General features: G+C 33.8%; 1 protein-coding gene across 1 annotated transcript; it reads left to right on the top strand.

Annotated features, from left to right (window-relative positions):
- The first annotated feature begins 2,836 nt into the window (after positions 1 to 2,836).
- Positions 2,837 to 7,370, top strand: LOC139897772 (WEB family protein At5g55860). Its single transcript, XM_071880466.1, has 4 exons — positions 2,837 to 2,966; positions 3,425 to 3,495; positions 4,632 to 4,797; positions 5,359 to 7,370. The coding sequence occupies exons 3-4, from the start codon at positions 4,633 to 4,635 to the stop codon at positions 7,096 to 7,098; spliced, it is 1,905 nt and encodes a 634-aa protein (XP_071736567.1). The 5' UTR covers positions 2,837 to 2,966; positions 3,425 to 3,495; position 4,632; the 3' UTR covers positions 7,099 to 7,370.
- Positions 7,371 to 16,782: the final 9,412 nt, after the last annotated feature.

Here is a 16,782-nt window from a genome sequence, read left to right as displayed (position 1 = left end):
TACATAAAAAAACTAGGCATCTTAGAAAATTCAAACCATTCAAGTCTCAAGGTAGCTCAGGGTTAATTTAATCAAGATTTGTCAACAGATTCACTCTCGTTTTCTTTTCTTTTGGGACTTATTTGTAGAGCTAAACAAGATGTTCATGTATTCAAGAAATACTAGACTGATGATCCACGTTACCAGATCATTAATAAGAATCTCCGGAATTCTTATAAGAGCGTCTACTAATATCTTTAATTTTATTCTTTCATGGATCACCGCTATTTTTTTTTTTTTGATAATTAATATCGTATCTATCTTTGAGTATTTTCCATAATACACTTGGATTTTCGATCATATAATATGTAGATTCTAAGGACTCGTCAATATGTTTGCTAAGAAAAATACTTACTATTGTTTTCTCTTGTTCGGAATAATTGTTATTTTCATTCAGGGTTTCTAAAATACCGTTTGATTCGAGATGTTTTTCTACATTCATAACCCATGTTAAGTAGTTGTTCCCACTTGTTCTAAATGAGCAAATTTAAGCCTTTTCAAATTCGACATTTTCTATTATCAAAAAGATGAATAACATAAATCATAATCATAATCAACTTCTATTCATAGACAAATAATAAAATGAAACTAGAATCATTTTAAATTCATAAGTAGCAAACAACAGAATAATGTTATGATTATAAATAATAAAACTACAAGGGCAGGATAGAATATAGGTTCACCCGGTGGTATATTAGCAACAATGATGATAGTTAATATGACCAATACAATAGGAAAAATCATCCTTGTGTGAATCATTTTTACAAAAACTTTTTGAGAGTAGTAATCTGAAAAATGAAGATTGATTTGTGAAAATGTGAAAACGGAGATGTTTATTTTATATTTGAAAAATATAGTTGTTGTAACGTCGTCAGTTGACGTTAACAACCGTTATGTATATATGACTGTTGTAACGTCGTTAGTTGACGTTAACGAATAAAGTCACTATATCAAAACGCGTATGAGTAATATAAAGGACAAGATTTTTTTTTCTTATTTTAACTTTTAAGATTACTTTTAATAAAAATACAAACTACTTTTTCTTATTTTAACTTTTAAGATTTACTTTTAATAAAAATACAAACTACTTTTTCTTATTTTAACTTTTAAGATTTACTTTTAATAAAAATACAAACTACTTTTCTTATTTTAACTTTTAAGATTTACTTTTAATAAAGATAGAAACTACTTTTTCTTATTTTAACTTTTAAGATTTACTTTTAATAAAAATACAAACTACTTTTTCTTATTTTAACTTTTAAGATTTACTTTTAATAAAAATACAAACTACTTTTTTCTTATTTTAACTTTTAAGATTTACTTTTAATAAAAATACAAACTATTTTTTCTTATTTTAACTTTTAAGATTTACTTTTAAGAATAAACATTAGTATGCATGAAATAAATAATGATTAATTGCATAAGTAATCATAAATGTTAGATAACATATAAAGACCCCATCGTATTTGTATTGATCGGAATTAATCTCGACCCATGGTACCGTGTTGTCAAATGACGTGTTGCGTACATAAAGTACCGTGTTGTCAAATGACGTGTTGCGTACAATCATGAGGTCTTATTAACATAAATATAAATGTTAGTGAAGTTAATAAGAGTTAGATTACAGAAAATATAATTCAGGCGGTATAACCGACCATATATAACTTAAATAACATAAATATAAATGTTAGTGACGTTAATGAAAGTTAGATTACAGAAATATAATTCAGGCGGTATAACCGACCATATATAACTTAAATAACATAAATATAAATGTTAGTGAAGTTAATAAAAGTTAGATTACAGAAATATAATTCAGGCGGTATAACCGACCATATATAACTTAAATAACATAAATATAAATGTTAGTGAAGTTAATAAAAGTTAGATAATTTCTTACCTTGATTAGTGACGTGTGCTTGCTTAGATAAACCTTGATTATACAGAGCACTTCGTGCTGATAACGTGTTATATTTCAGTAGGCTTATAACTACCTTTATTGGCCTGGTTCAATATATTCAAATTGAAAGAACCAATAAAAGAGAGATGTGTTGTAGAAGATATAGAAGAGAAAGAGGTTGAAGAGGTGTGATGTATTTAATGTATATGTGTGTTTTTGTAACTTACATTATGCACATATATATAGTACAAATTTTACTATCCATATTTGACTAATTACCATCCATATTTAACTACTAAATTTACAACAAATTCATTTTTTTTTGAGAAAATTCTTTTTTACAAGACTTAAGAAAATATTTTCTTTAAATAATATAAAGCATAATCTAGAAAAATAGCAATAGTAGCTATCAAATCATAAAAAGTAAAAAAAAATTGTAACCTTTTCCCCTTATCTATTTAATTTAATTTTTTTTTTTGAAAAGCAGGTAGTTTTATTACTCAATAACAGTTTATACAGGAATAGTTCGATTTGAGCATGTTACATAGGATCAAACTAATGCATCACACACGAAACCTACTTAATTTATGATATAAAGATACTGATTTTTATTTTTTAGTGATCTTAAATATAGTACTCCGTAATATTTCTTAAGTATTTCTCTTGAATATTGGAGAATATATCAAAGGGCCCTAAATTAAATAGAAAACAAAGAGCAAGATGAAAAAGTCTCAAAGGACACTACCTTTTGGGACACGGGTATGAAGTTGCCTTTACATATCAGCGTACAACATTTAATGCATATATTACACAAACCTGAACGTACAACATTTATGTCAATATTTAATTATTATAGATTCAACCTGACTTGGCTCCCTCACACTGTTTTGTTTAATTTATGAAATCATATTTCCACTCTATTTCTCTCTTTTTATATCTGACTTTTTTTTGTAACATTCAAACCCAAATTTTATTTATTTATTTTTGTTTTCTTTCATCTGCAATCAAACCCCTTTGATCCTCTTTGGTAATCTTTCTATTCCCTTTTTTCTGTTGTTCTTTTTGTGGGTGTTTAAAAAAATCATCTTTTTGTTTGTTTCTCGCTGCAAGTTTTGATTTTTATAAATTCTGTAACAATCGTGTAATGTTATTTTCTGTGGGTTGATTAAAATTAGTAGAGTCATAAAGGTTTGTAATTTGTTGTTGATGAATAATCTAGTGTTCTTGATCATGCAGCTGCTTGTACTTTTATGACACACTTGTTTGATTCATGTACTTTTACCTTCTAGGGTTCATATAATCATACCCTCTTTCTGTATACTTTTAGGGTTTTTGATGATTCAAAATATTTATGAACATCTCATGTTTATATGGCTGGTTCTGTTGTATGTAATCATTTTAACTTGATTGAATGACTTTATTTTTAATTTAAAGAATATATTTACATATGTTGATATGATTGTGTTTTTTCTTTTTATTTTGCAGGGTTGTTGAGCTTGCTAGATTATTATTGACAACCAATTTGACTGAAGATCCTTCCTAATTAATCACATAAGGTATTCCTATGGCTTTTATTATTTTGTATGTAATGTAATCTAAAACCCTTATTATGCATTCTCCTCCCATCCTTGGAAGCTTATAAATTGATGATGCGAAATTGAAGGATTTTGTTTTTGTGAGTCGAAAAAGTTGATTCAGAATGCTTAATTCTATGTTAGTTTTTCTGTTTGATATTATTATTTTTTGGACATCAGTTTGGGATCACCTAGGGGAACACCCACGCGTTCATCTCCATTAGTTGCATAACCCGCCACCAACTACTCTGGAGGAAACCCGGACCAATGCGAGAGCATGGCCGGTAAAAACCCCCCCTCCCCGCTGCCCCCACACTAAACGAAAGGCGACCTGGGTGGATACTTGAGGTCAGGGATAACATTGAGTGCAATGTTGCAGCCCAGCGGTGTCGAACTCCTGCCGCGGGTGGATACTTCTGTTTGATGTTATATTGTCTCTTTTACTGTTAAAGTTATGGTCTTCGTGGTTGTGCTAGTATATTTGGGTGATTTTATATTAATAATATTACTTACTATAGTTTGATTATATTTTTTGATGTAACAAATGATTATATATTTTGATGTACTTACTATTGTTTGATTGTATCTTTTGATTGAACAAATGAACAAAATATTATAAGCGACTAAAATTTGTGCGTGAAAAGTTGAATTTCTCGTGCAGGACTGTTGGTAATTTATTTTTGGGTATAGTTGAGTGGAATGAATGTGTTTAACTTGTGAGTAAAAATTGATGACAATTACATTTACTTAATAGGGTTATCATAGGAGTAGATTCTATTGAGCCATTTAATTTAATGTTCTTACTTTGTTGTCCCGTATGTTACCCTATATGAATTCTGGGTCCCATCAGCGAGAAACGAAGATTTAACTTATCAAACGAAGAATGGAATGAGATGACATAAACGAGGTTTCTTAAATGACTTCCTTTCTAGGATTTTTGTGGTCAAGAAAGATTAGAATGTCTTTTTTTTATGTCGTAACTAGTCAAGATTATTTGTTATTGAGATAATCTTGACCGTATATACGTGTCATGCTAGTGTGTACTAAATGGTGAATTAACTTCTTTTTGTATGGTTTAATAAAGTAATAATTGCCTTTCTTTTCGGATTGATAAACAGTATGGTTGCGAAAACCAAAACCGACTCTACAAAAGTTGAGGTTGGAGAAATCGATACCAGGGCGCCATTCCAATCTGTTAAAGATGCTGTCAATCTTTTCGGTGAACGCGCTTTTTCCTCCGGTGAAAAACTCGCTATTAACAAAGTAAAGCCTCAATCTGCTGAGGTATGTAGTTTTTTTTAACCTAATTTGAGAGGTTTTTACTTCCAATTTGCTTTCATTATTTCAAATGATTGTTCTTTTTGGTCATCTTATATGCTAACTTACTAAATAGTTAAAATTTAATGCCTCTTTAATTAGTAGAAGCATACACTATTTTCTATAGCTGGGTTTAGTGTTTTACTCACTGTTGTAAAACTCCACAATTAATGCCAATTATTCCCGATTAATCCTTTTATGGAACCAGCCGATCCAATTTTCCAAGATCTGAGTAATTAATTGGTCAACGTCTGTTAATAGTTAGTTGATTAAAGGCAGATTTAGTCAATCAAAATCTAGCAAGTTAGTCGATGTCAATATTGGTGAACAACATAATACGAATTCAAATTAGAATTTAAGAGTTTTTGAACAAATGAAAATTATGTTTGTTTGTTTCTAGACAATTATGTTAACATTTTCTTTTATATATGCTCATTATTTTTAAAATTATTATTACATTTAATTATCTAATTTTGATTATTCGGTTATAAAACAATAACACATTCAAACACTTGTTTATGCATGTAGAGATTGTTGGTGAATGAAACGAAGCTTCATTTGGCCCAAAAAGAGCTCGATAAGTTAAAGCAGCAGTTAAAGAGTGCTGAAACGACAAAAGCCGGTGCACTTACAGAACTCGAACGAGCTAAAAGAACAGTTGAGGATCTAAACAACAAACTCGAGATCATAAACGAGGCAAAAGAGAAATCAATCAAGGCGACCGAAACCGCAAAGAATAAGGCCAAGCAACTTGAAATTGGAGATGCAAATTCGAACGGTTTTTTGAAACAAGATTTGGAAAACACGAAAGAACAGTATACTGTCGTGTTTACTGAACTCGATGCTGCTAAACAAGAACTAAGAAGAATCCGTCATGATCATGAAACGGCTATCGAAGAAAAAACCGCTGCTATTGAGCAAGAAACGGACGCTGAGCTGGCAAAAAAGACGAATATGGATCGAGGTGATGAGATATCAAAGGAGATTATATCTGTTCGAAAAACTATCGAACAAGTGAAATTCGCAACACTTGAAGCACATAAAGAACAAGAACAGATGTACGCTGAGAAAAACGTTCAAAAACTAGAACATAAAACTGCACTTGAAGAGTCTGAAAAAAAGCTGATTGCTTTACGAAAACAGGTTGATTCGAATGTATCGAAAGATCTTGAGACCCAATTTTCTGAAACGACGTCTGAGATTAAAAGATTGCAGACGGAAATGGAAAACGCGAGGGCTTCGGATCTTGATTCGGTAAAAAACGTGTCTGCGGAGCTTGATTGTGCTAAAGATTCGTTGCAGAAAGTGGTTGAAGAAGAACAATCGTTAAAAAACTTGTTGGCATCTCTGAAAATCGAACTCGAAAACGTGAAGAAAGAACACGATGAATTGAAAGAAAAGGAAGCGGAAACCGAGTCGATTGCCGGGAATTTGAACGATGCGTTACAAAAAAGTAAAACTGAGCTCGAACAAGCGTGTTCGGAAGAAGCGAAAGTTACGGGTGCGTCCGAAGATATGATGTTGACTTTTCAACAGTTGTTAAACGAGAGCGAAAACGCAAAACAAGAATCCGAAGAGATGAAGGAAAAAGCCGAAGAGTTAAAGAACGAAGCCGAAACGTTGAAAGTTGCCTTAAAAGAACTCGAAGGTAAACTCGAGGTTGCGTTAATGGAAGCTTCCGAAGCGAAATTAGCGGAAGCAAAAGCGCTCGAGGAAATAAAGGTGATATCGGAAAGAACGGACGCTGCGCGTGCGTCAACTTCTGAATCGGGATCGAAAATTACGATTTCGCATGAAGAATTCGAGTCGTTGAGTAAAAAGGTTGAAGAATGTGAGAAATTAGCTGAGATTAAAATCGAGGCTGCAATGGCGCAAGTGGAAGCGGTTAGATCGAGCGAGAAACAAGCGGTGAAACGGCTCGTAGCGGCGCAAAAAGAGATTGATGAAATGAAGGTTGCGACTGAAGCGGCGCTAAAACGTGCTGACATGGCAGAATCGGCGAAAAAGGCGGTTGAAGGAGAATTAAAACGATGGAGGGAAAAGGAACAGAAGAAAGCGGCGGAAGCGGCTGCGTTGATACTGCAAGAAACGCAAATGAAACAGACGTCGTCTTTACCTTCGTCTCCGGTTTACGGGCGGAGCCCACCGCAGAAACAGAAGACGAAAAAAGTGCTTGGTAGTAATCTGAGTGGGATTTTTCATAGGAAGAAATCGCATATTGATGGTGGATCGTCTCCTTCGTATTTGCCTGGAGAGAAGCCTATGTGATCGTGTTTTGTGTTTTGGTTGGTGTGAGTGTACGAGTGGTAAATGGTGTGTATATTTTGGTGAAATGAGTTTTGAGAACGAAAGGAGAACGCTTGTATTTCTTTTGTGAGAAAGATACGAATACAATGTCTTTGAGTAGCCATGAATTTTTGGTGACTCGGGTTTTAGTATATCTGAACTTGTAATCATCAAATTATTTATAAGTTTTGGTTATTTGAATGCAACTCTTAACTTCAACTTCAAATTACCATGTTTATTATTAAGTAAATTACATTCATATTCATATTATTTTCCGGTGTTGAAATATAACTTTTTCGGTTTTAAATTTAATTTTTTTGAATTCGGTTTAATCGAAGACCGATATTCAAGTAATTATATATTATATATTAATGTAATAATATGAATATATATAGTTTTAAAATTGATTTTTTAATCAAAATTTGAATCAATTTGTTATGATTACCTTGTTAAATTATCATTTTTTGAATTTACAGTTTTAACTAGAATCGAATTCAAATTTTATTTTGATTTTAAAATTGAATTCGGTTTCGATTTTGCTTCCAAAGTTTTTAAAACATAGTTAACCGAACCGAAAAAATCGAAAATCAAACTGATGAACATCTTTTCCCTTGAGTTTCAAGTAGAGAAAACCTGATATCGAATTTGATCAGTTTCCGAGTAGAGGTTAAAAAATGATAATACTTCGACCAGACTCACTTTATATAGCTCCAAAAATAAGAGCCAAATGAGCTAATGGAACTTGAATCGAACGAGTTATGTGAGTCTAGTTTATATGCAAGTATTAGCATTAGATAAACTTGAAATGATTGAAACCTAAAGAAAAGTAACAATTACAGTAGATAAGCGAATCCAATACTTCATTCCCTGTAATACAAATGAAATTATTTGAGGTCAAGTTATTAAATCAGTTAATCGTAACAAATTATTCAACTTCATGTTTGATCCAAGTAATTTAATTAACGATCCAACTGATAATTTCTGATACATGACTTGACTTCGGACTGTGATCGTTGACACGCCTTAGATATACAAAAGTTCATACTTATTTTTTATTTTTATATTATTAGGTGCATCGCTAAATACCTAAATATCAACTTGACAGGCTATTTTTTGACGTTTAAAACGTGCACGTTTCTGAAATTGAGTATATGAAGAGAGCAATCAATGGGTAACCTACTAACCTTAACCTAGATGATCATAAGAGGACAAAGTGTGGACAATGGACAAACAAAATGTGATAACCATGTGATGCTACATATATTTGGATCTAAGTTTACAAACTTTCTCTAGTTGGGTTGAGATACATGGACAAAACTGATGTATTTCATGTGAGTGACTGAATGTTTATTTATCTATCTAATGATTAAATATCATCGATACGCTCGACTTTAAAAGCGGAAGATTGGTGAATACATTTTAAAGATATATTTTTCTTCAGGGGACAAAATGGGTCTATCAGAAGACGACCAAATGGTTTTAGAAAATGGTGGTGGTAGCAAGGAAAGAAGCATACAACACACAACAGCCGTGGTATGCACACATGGGTCAGAGGTATACCTGGCAAATGGATCGGGTTGGGTCAAGGATCACCAGTGGTGATTCCAGAATCATAACTCAATGGGGTCCCGAAAACATATTCCAGTAGTAACATATTTGAATGCTACTTAGTTGTTGTTTACATGAAAAAAACTATAAATTCTAAAAATATATGAGGTTCTATAGTTGAAAATTGTAGGTGTCCTATACATTTTGAGGAGTATAATGGTTCTTTACCTAAAGAACTATAAATCTAAAAATATATGGGATCTTATATTTAAATTTAGTGGTGTCTCATACAATTTGCAGCAGAGTACTTTGTAATAAAATTTTTCAAATTAATGGTGTTCCGTGATCCCACGAAGCTTAAACATAGATTCACCCCTAAGGATCACACGGGTTTGGGTGGAAACGAGTCATGGGTCGAAACAGGCCAACTTTTGATTAGGTCGAACGGGTAAGGTTGAGAATCGGGTCGGGTTGGGTCTGGACCTTTTTTTCATCTTAAATTTTTAGGTCGGGTTGGGACGAGACCTATTTTCAGTTTTCAATTTCGTGTTTCACAATTCAGAGTCAATTTCGCGTTGCAGTAAATTATCGTATCATTTCACGTTTCAGTTTTCAATTTTGCGTTTCGTGGGTGGCGGTGGTTGCCAGGGAAATGGAGGTTCTGCTAGTTGTGGCAGTTCTAATCAGCCTAAAAATGCAGTGGATTTTAATCTTGATACAATAATGCTTACCGGTGAAAAGAGAAAAGGAAGCAAAAATCGAACTTCCATGAACGTTGGTAAAAAAGGAGCTCCGACATCACACGAAGTGTGCACTATGCCAACGTGGCTCGAGACCTGGGAGAGTGAAGATGTGTATGCAACTCTTGTTCTTATTGGTGTTGCAGTCTCGGTTGCAGTTGCTTATAACTGTTACAGACAATTGGGCTAATGCCATTCTATTACCACTTTGGTACAATTTTGATCCAGTACTGCTGAAAATGCAAATTTGAATAAAATCTTAATTTCTTTGCATGTATTTTAATGTTCACAGTTATACCATATATGCACTATCAGCTACGAGTACTTTTTATAGTTGGCAATTCAACTTATTCTCTTTCCATTGATCGAAAACAAAACTTATTCTCATATAAATAGTCGAGTATTTTTTTGAAAGGGGACTTAACCACCCACGCGTTCATCTCCCGCAGTTTCATAACTCGCCTCCAACTGTTGTACAGGAGGAAATCCGGCCCACCCAGGGCAACCTTGTGTGCAATATTGCACCCTACGGGACTCGAACTCCTGACATCTCGCTAAGAGAGACCACTGTGAGCTATATTATAGATAGCTATTGCAGAAATTTGTTTAACTACAATTGCATATTTGACCCGTCGTGTCCCGTACCTACAAGTATATATTTGACCCATTTGACACTTCCCTACAATTACATATTTGACCAGTTACCTTGTCAAACCCAATAACTACAATTTTTCCAATAGGATTTCGTAATTTTTTATATATACTACCCTCTAGTAGATGAATAGTAACCACTTTTTAATATATTTTTTCCTTTCTTAATTCTATATTAGAGTGCTATTATTGAGAAGTTAAGGGGGAAAAAAATTGTTGTCAATAAAGCTAAAACAAACTTACAAAATATACTGTAACTAGTTGTGGAGCTCTCGCTTCGCACCGGAGGCTCCGTTTTGAATGCGAGTTAAAAAAAAAGGTCTTGATCTATTTTGTAAAAAAGAATTTTTTTCGACATCTAACATTGAAGGGTTGTACCTTTTGTGAAAGTTGCTTCTTTTAGCGTTCGTTTTTTTTTTAAAAAAAAGTTAGTTGATGTATTTTGTAAAAAAGAATGTTTTTCGACATCTTTTGGTAGCATTGAAGGGTTGTTTCTTTTATGAAAGTTGCCTCGTTTATCATTGAGGAAGAAAAGGAAAAAAAAAAAAAAGGTTAGTTGATTTTTTTGGTAAAAAATTTTTTTTTTCGACATCTTTTGGTAACATTGAAGAGTTGGTTCTTTTATGATAGTTGCTTATTTTATCGTTGGAGACAAAAAAAAGTGAAATGACGAAAATACCCCTGATCACTATTGATGAATAGTGCTACAGGGTTTTGTCTATTAGATATATAAATAAATTATTAAGTAATAAAAGAAATTAAGAAACAATAATAAATAAACCACCATCATACGTACCATGATATGGCGTACTATGATACCGTAACTCTTTAAATTTTATTTTAAGGTTTTCATGTACTTTTTAAAGTTCGATTATTTTCCAATGTCTCATATCATTCACATTAACGTCAATATATACAAAATAAATGGGTTTAACTCTACGGGCTATATACAAGTGAAATGGGCTGATAAGTAAAATACATACATATACATAAATACATACAAACTAATACACCCCAGCAGTTGGAACAGGAGTTGAAGAACGGACGTTCAAGCTGTATTTGAACTCGGTAAATAATCGTGTAGGTAATCCCTTAGTAAAATATCAGCATACTGAGAAGTAGTAGGAACATGAAGAATACGAACATCGCCTGTAGCAACCTTATCACGCACGAAATGTATGTCGATCTCGATGTGTTTTGTGCGTTGATGTTGTACCGGGTTGGTGGAGAGGTAAACTGCACTCACATTATCACAATAAACCAAAGTAGCATGAGAGAGCGGTGAGTGAAGTTCGTGAAGTAAGTTGCGTATCCAACATGTCTGAACAACAGCATTGGCAACAACTCGATATTCAGCTTCAGTACTTGAGCGGGATACAACTGCCTGTCTTTTAGAAGACCAGGATAAAAGATTGTCGCCAAGAAATACACATGTAACAGCCCGAGTACAACCCGTAGTGGATATTGTCCGCTTTGCCCCGACGCACGGTGGCTCACGGTTTTGCTTCAAGGGACTCATCCTCAAAACGCTTCCACTAGAGGAGGTATCCACACCCTTATAAGGGTTGTTTCGTTTACCTCCCCCACCGATGTGGGATGAGTTCTCACACTCTCCCCCACTCAGGACACTGCGTCCCTACAGTGCACATCGATGCGGGCCACAGCTCTGATACCATCTTGTAACAGCCCGAGTACAACCCGTAGTGGATATTGTCCGCTTTGCCCCGACGCACGGTGGCTCACGATTTTGCTTCAAGGGACTCACCCTCAAAACGCGTACACTAGAGGAGGTATCCACACCCTTATAAGGGTTGTTTCGTTCACCTTCCCCACCGATGTGGGATCAGTTCTCACAGCACAATACCCGGATGTAGAGCGTCGAGTGTCAGGACAACCTCCCCAGTCTGCATCAGAGTAAGCAATAAGTTTCGTGGTGGAGGATGGAAAAATCTGAAGTGAAGCGTCCCGTTCATATCGAATAAAAACGTCACGTACTCATTGGTGTCATTGCGAGGTATTTGACCTCTAAATGTGACATTTTTCAAAATCTGCATACGTTTTTATAATACAAACCATAACCTTTATTATAATCAAAGGTTCAAACATCATAATAATGATTATCGTTTAGCGATAATATTAGTTTTACAAACTTTACATTTGATAATAACAATACGATTTCCAATATATTTCACATTACAAATCTTCCGATATGCAGTTTTATTTTTGACACAAATATGCATACTCCAAATCCTGCTTAAATTCGGCATAATGCAGCGGAAGCTTTTAATTATCACCTGAGAATAAACATGCTTAAAACGTCAACATAAAGTTGGTGAGATATAGGTTTAATGCTAGCAGCGTTATAAATATAGACCATAAGATTTAATATACATAAACGTTTTAATAAAAATATTCTAAGTGGTTGAGCACTTGATAACCATACTTAACATTTAATCAACGTCGCATATTCCCTTTATTATGAAATCTCACTACACCGTACCAAGTGTAGCCACCGAAACGAAGTACTGTGCAACCGTTGAATACTGGTCGTCCAGTCCGGTTGGGGTTGTCAGGCCCGATAGATCTATCAACAGGATTCGCGTTTACAATATCTCATGTAAATAGTAGTTACCAAGTTACAGGGAAGTATGCCAGTGGTACAACTCAACGTAGAATATATATTTTTAATCACTTGTGTCCATAACGTAAATCATAAAATGCATGTATTCTCATCCCGAAATATTTAGAGTTTAAAAGTGGGACTATATACTCACTTTTGCTTTGAAGATATTTAACACGACTTGGTCTCCGATAGATATCACGAACCTAACCATATATATAATATATTAATATATTTTCTTTTTAAATAATCGTTACATATATACTTATAATACTTTTAATATCTATTAGTCCGTAGTTAGCAGTCCGATGTTAGTGATCTACAATTAGTTGCTCAATAAAATAAATAAAGACCCCATCGTATTCGTGTTGATCAGAATTAATCTCGACCTATGGTACCATGTTGTCAAATGACGTGTTGCGTACATAAAGTACCGTGTTGTCAAATGACGTGTTGCGTACAATCATGAGGTCTTATAATTAATCTTCTCGTATTGTTTACGGGTGGTCCTGAAGTATATAAAATCAAATCATAAGTAAATATATATAAAATATCATATTAATTAGCAAAGATATGATTAGTTTAGTTTTACTCCAATTAATTTCGTAGCTAAACTAGCTTCGGATACCCAATTTCGTTTTAGCCGTAGTTTCTTCAATATAACTCCGTTTTTGTTGGTTCAACTTACCACTTCCTTGGATCGAGTCATTATTTATGAATATGAACTGTAAATACCTTAGTTTGCATTCGAAATCACAGGTTATAGGTCAAACTTTGGTGAATCTTATGAAAGTGATCATTTCCGTTGTAAAAACAACATCTAGATGATCATTTTTACAAAAATACTTACACTTTGAGTTACACCATGAGATTTTTATATATTAACATATTCATAAGAAATATCATTTTTACAGAATATAAACTTCCAATTCAAAGTTTAAGATGGTTTTTAATTATCCAACCCAAAACAGCCCCCGGTTGCACTCCAACGATGTAGATTCAGTTTTAAGGTGTTCGTTGTAAAATCAAGTTGTATCTTGTTAAGTTACCATATCATTATGATATATTACAGGTCTTGAAGTGTTTTAAAAGTCAAGTTAGAAGGATCTATTTAGTTTGTGAACAAGTTTGAAATCATTCAAACTATGTTCTTGTTGTTATAATTTGTATATTCATAGTAAGATAGTTATAATTGAACAAGATGATGAACAAAGGTTATACCTCAAATATGATGAAGAAAGTTACTGAATAAACAAGATATGAACTTGTTCTTGATGACTTGGAAGATTAAGAAGTGAAATCATGAAAGAAACAAAGGTTGTAAGTAAGTTTATATCTTGATTTAAGATAATTAACTTACATGAATTGAATCAAAGTTTAAACATAGTTTTACCTTGATTATGAAGCTAGAAACTTATGAAGATCTTGAAGAACACTTGAAGGTTGAAGATGAGAGAGTTTAGAAGATCATTTATCTTAAAATAAAGTTGATATGGAAGTATATGTATGTATATAAAAAAACGTGTATATGTATGTATATATATAGATTTTAAGTTTTGATTTTTAGCTCATAAGTCTTCCTAATTGATCCCACATGTTGTTGACTAACAATGGCTGCTAAGAGCAGATAATTGAGGTCTAATAAATGGGTATTTATCAATAGTAAATACATCTAGAAGCTGCGTATAATACGGGTACATATACCCTAGGTATACGTGTAGAAATCTTGAGAAAACGGAACGAGAATTCAAATATAACTATCTTTTATGAATATACTTATATTGTTTTATGTATTTAAGTCCTTTAAAGTAATTAAATACGTATTTATACGATACTTGTATAAGCATTATAGGTTATAGGTATATATGTCAAAGAACGTTACGTATAGCTACCGTTTTGAAAACTTAAGTTAGTAGTCTCAAAGTATACTTATAACTCATTGTTATTAGTATACAATGATATGTTAAACCATCTTTAGATCATGTTAAATATGTATAAATATGTATATGTACACAATCGTATAATTATCGTATGTTATATAGTTCGTGATATCATCGGTCAAATTGAACGGTCAAACGTTGTGTAAAACTCTTTTCAAAAACACAAGACTTAACAATTTGGATTTATTATCATGTTGGTAATGTTTAATTTATGTAGATATCAATCTCATATGTATAAAACGGTCAGAAAAATCCGGGTCGTTACAGTACCTACCCGTTAAATAAATTTTGTCCCGAAATTTTAAAGTTGTACCTATTTTGCGTTTTTGGGAAACAAGTGTGGGTACTTTTGTTTCATCTGATCCTCTCGTTCCCAAGTAAACTCGGGACCCCTTCGATCATTCCAAAAAACCTTAACGATTGGTATGTTGCTCTGCTTGAGCTGTTTAACTTCACGATCCATGATTTCGAATGGTTCTTCTATGACTTGTAGTTTCTCGTCGACTTGGATTTCTTCAAGAGGAATCGTGAGGTCTTCCTTTGCAAGACACTTCTTAAGGTTTGAAACGTGAAACGTATTATGTACTCCGGCGAGTTGTTGTGGTAACTCGAGTCGATAAGCTACCGATCCAATGCGTTCGATGATCTTGAACGGGCCTACATACCTTGGGTTCAGTTTACCCCTTTTGCCAAAACGTATTACACCTTTCCAAGGTGACACCTTTATCATAACCATGTCACCGATCTGAAACTCTAATGGTTTCCTTCTGACATCGGCGTAGCTCTTTTGGCGACTACGGGCTGTTTTCAATCTCTCCTTGATTTGTACTATATTCTCAGTAGTTTTGTGTATGATTTCGGGACCAGTTAATCATCGATCTCCTACTTCATTCCAATAGATAGGGGATCTATACTTCCTTCCATACAGTGCTTCGAATGGTGCAGCTTTAATGCTCGCATGATAACTATTATTATACGAGAATTCTGCTAATGGTAGATATTTATCCCATCCGTTTTCAAAATCGATCACACATGCCCTGAGCATGTCTTTAAGAGTATGAATTGCTCTTTCACTCTGCCCGTCAATTTGCGAATGATATGCGGTGCTCATATCCAAACGAGTTCCCAGGGCCTCCTGTAGTGATTGCCAGAACTTTGATGTAAATCTACTATCACGATCGGATATAATGGAAATAGGTATTCCATGCCTTGAAACAATTTCCTTTATGTATAATCGTAATAGTTTCTCCATTCTATCCGTTTCCTTTATAGGCAAGAAATGTGCAGATTTAGTGAGACGATCAACTATTACCCAAATGGTGTCATAACCCCATGCAGTCTTGGGTAACTTCGTGATAAAATCCATGGTAATACCGTCCCACTTCCATTCTGGGATTTCTGGTTGTTGAAGTAACCCTGACGGCTTCTGGTGTTCTGCTTTGACTTTGGAACAAGTTAAACATTCCCCGACATATGTTGCAACGTCTGTCTTTAAATTAGGCCACCAATAATGCGTCTTAAGATCTTGATACATCTTTCCAACTCCAGGATGTATCGAGTATCTTATCTTTTGTGCCTCGTTCAATATCAACTTCCTTAATCCACCCAACTTTGGTACCCAAATACGTTTTGCAAAACATCGAATTCTTCCCGTATAATGAGTTGCTTCTCATACTTCTTCATTATTTCAATTCCTATGTTTTCCTTAGTAAGAGCTTCTCGTTGAGCCTCTTTGATTTGTGAGTTGAGATTCATGCGAATTTTTATGTTCATCGCTCGTACTCGAATTGGCTCTCGTTCCTTTCTGCTTAGAGCATCAGCCACTACATTCGCTTTCCCGGGATGATAGCGAATCTCAAAATCATAGTCGTTTATCAGTTAGACCCACCTACGTTGCCTCATGTTCAGCTGTTTTTGATCGAAAATATGTTGAAGGCTTTTATAATCGGTAAACACAGTGCATTTAACCCAATATAAGTAGTGTCTCCATATCTTCAATGCAAACACTACTGCTCCCAGTTCTAGATCATGCGTCGTATAATTTTGCTCGTGAATCTTCAATTGTCGGGATGCGTACGCAATAACATTCTTTCGCTGCATAAGGACGCAACCAAAACCTTTTCGCGAAGCATCACAATATATCTCAAAATCATCGTTCCCTTCAGGT

This window comes from Rutidosis leptorrhynchoides, chromosome 3 (genome assembly GCF_046630445.1).
Source record: "Rutidosis leptorrhynchoides isolate AG116_Rl617_1_P2 chromosome 3, CSIRO_AGI_Rlap_v1, whole genome shotgun sequence".
In the NCBI taxonomy this organism is placed as follows: domain Eukaryota; kingdom Viridiplantae; phylum Streptophyta; class Magnoliopsida; order Asterales; family Asteraceae; genus Rutidosis; species Rutidosis leptorrhynchoides.
This window is presented reverse-complemented; position numbering and strand designations above follow the sequence as displayed.

Excerpts from the sequence above, each read along its gene's own strand:
- LOC139897772 (XM_071880466.1), top strand. The coding sequence starts at position 4,633 with ATGGTTGCGAAAACCAAAACCGACTCTACAAAAGTTGAGGTTGGAGAA. Across the intron at positions 4,798-5,358 it reads TAAAGCCTCAATCTGCTGAG|AGATTGTTGGTGAATGAAAC; the intron begins GTATGTAGTTTT and ends TTATGCATGTAG.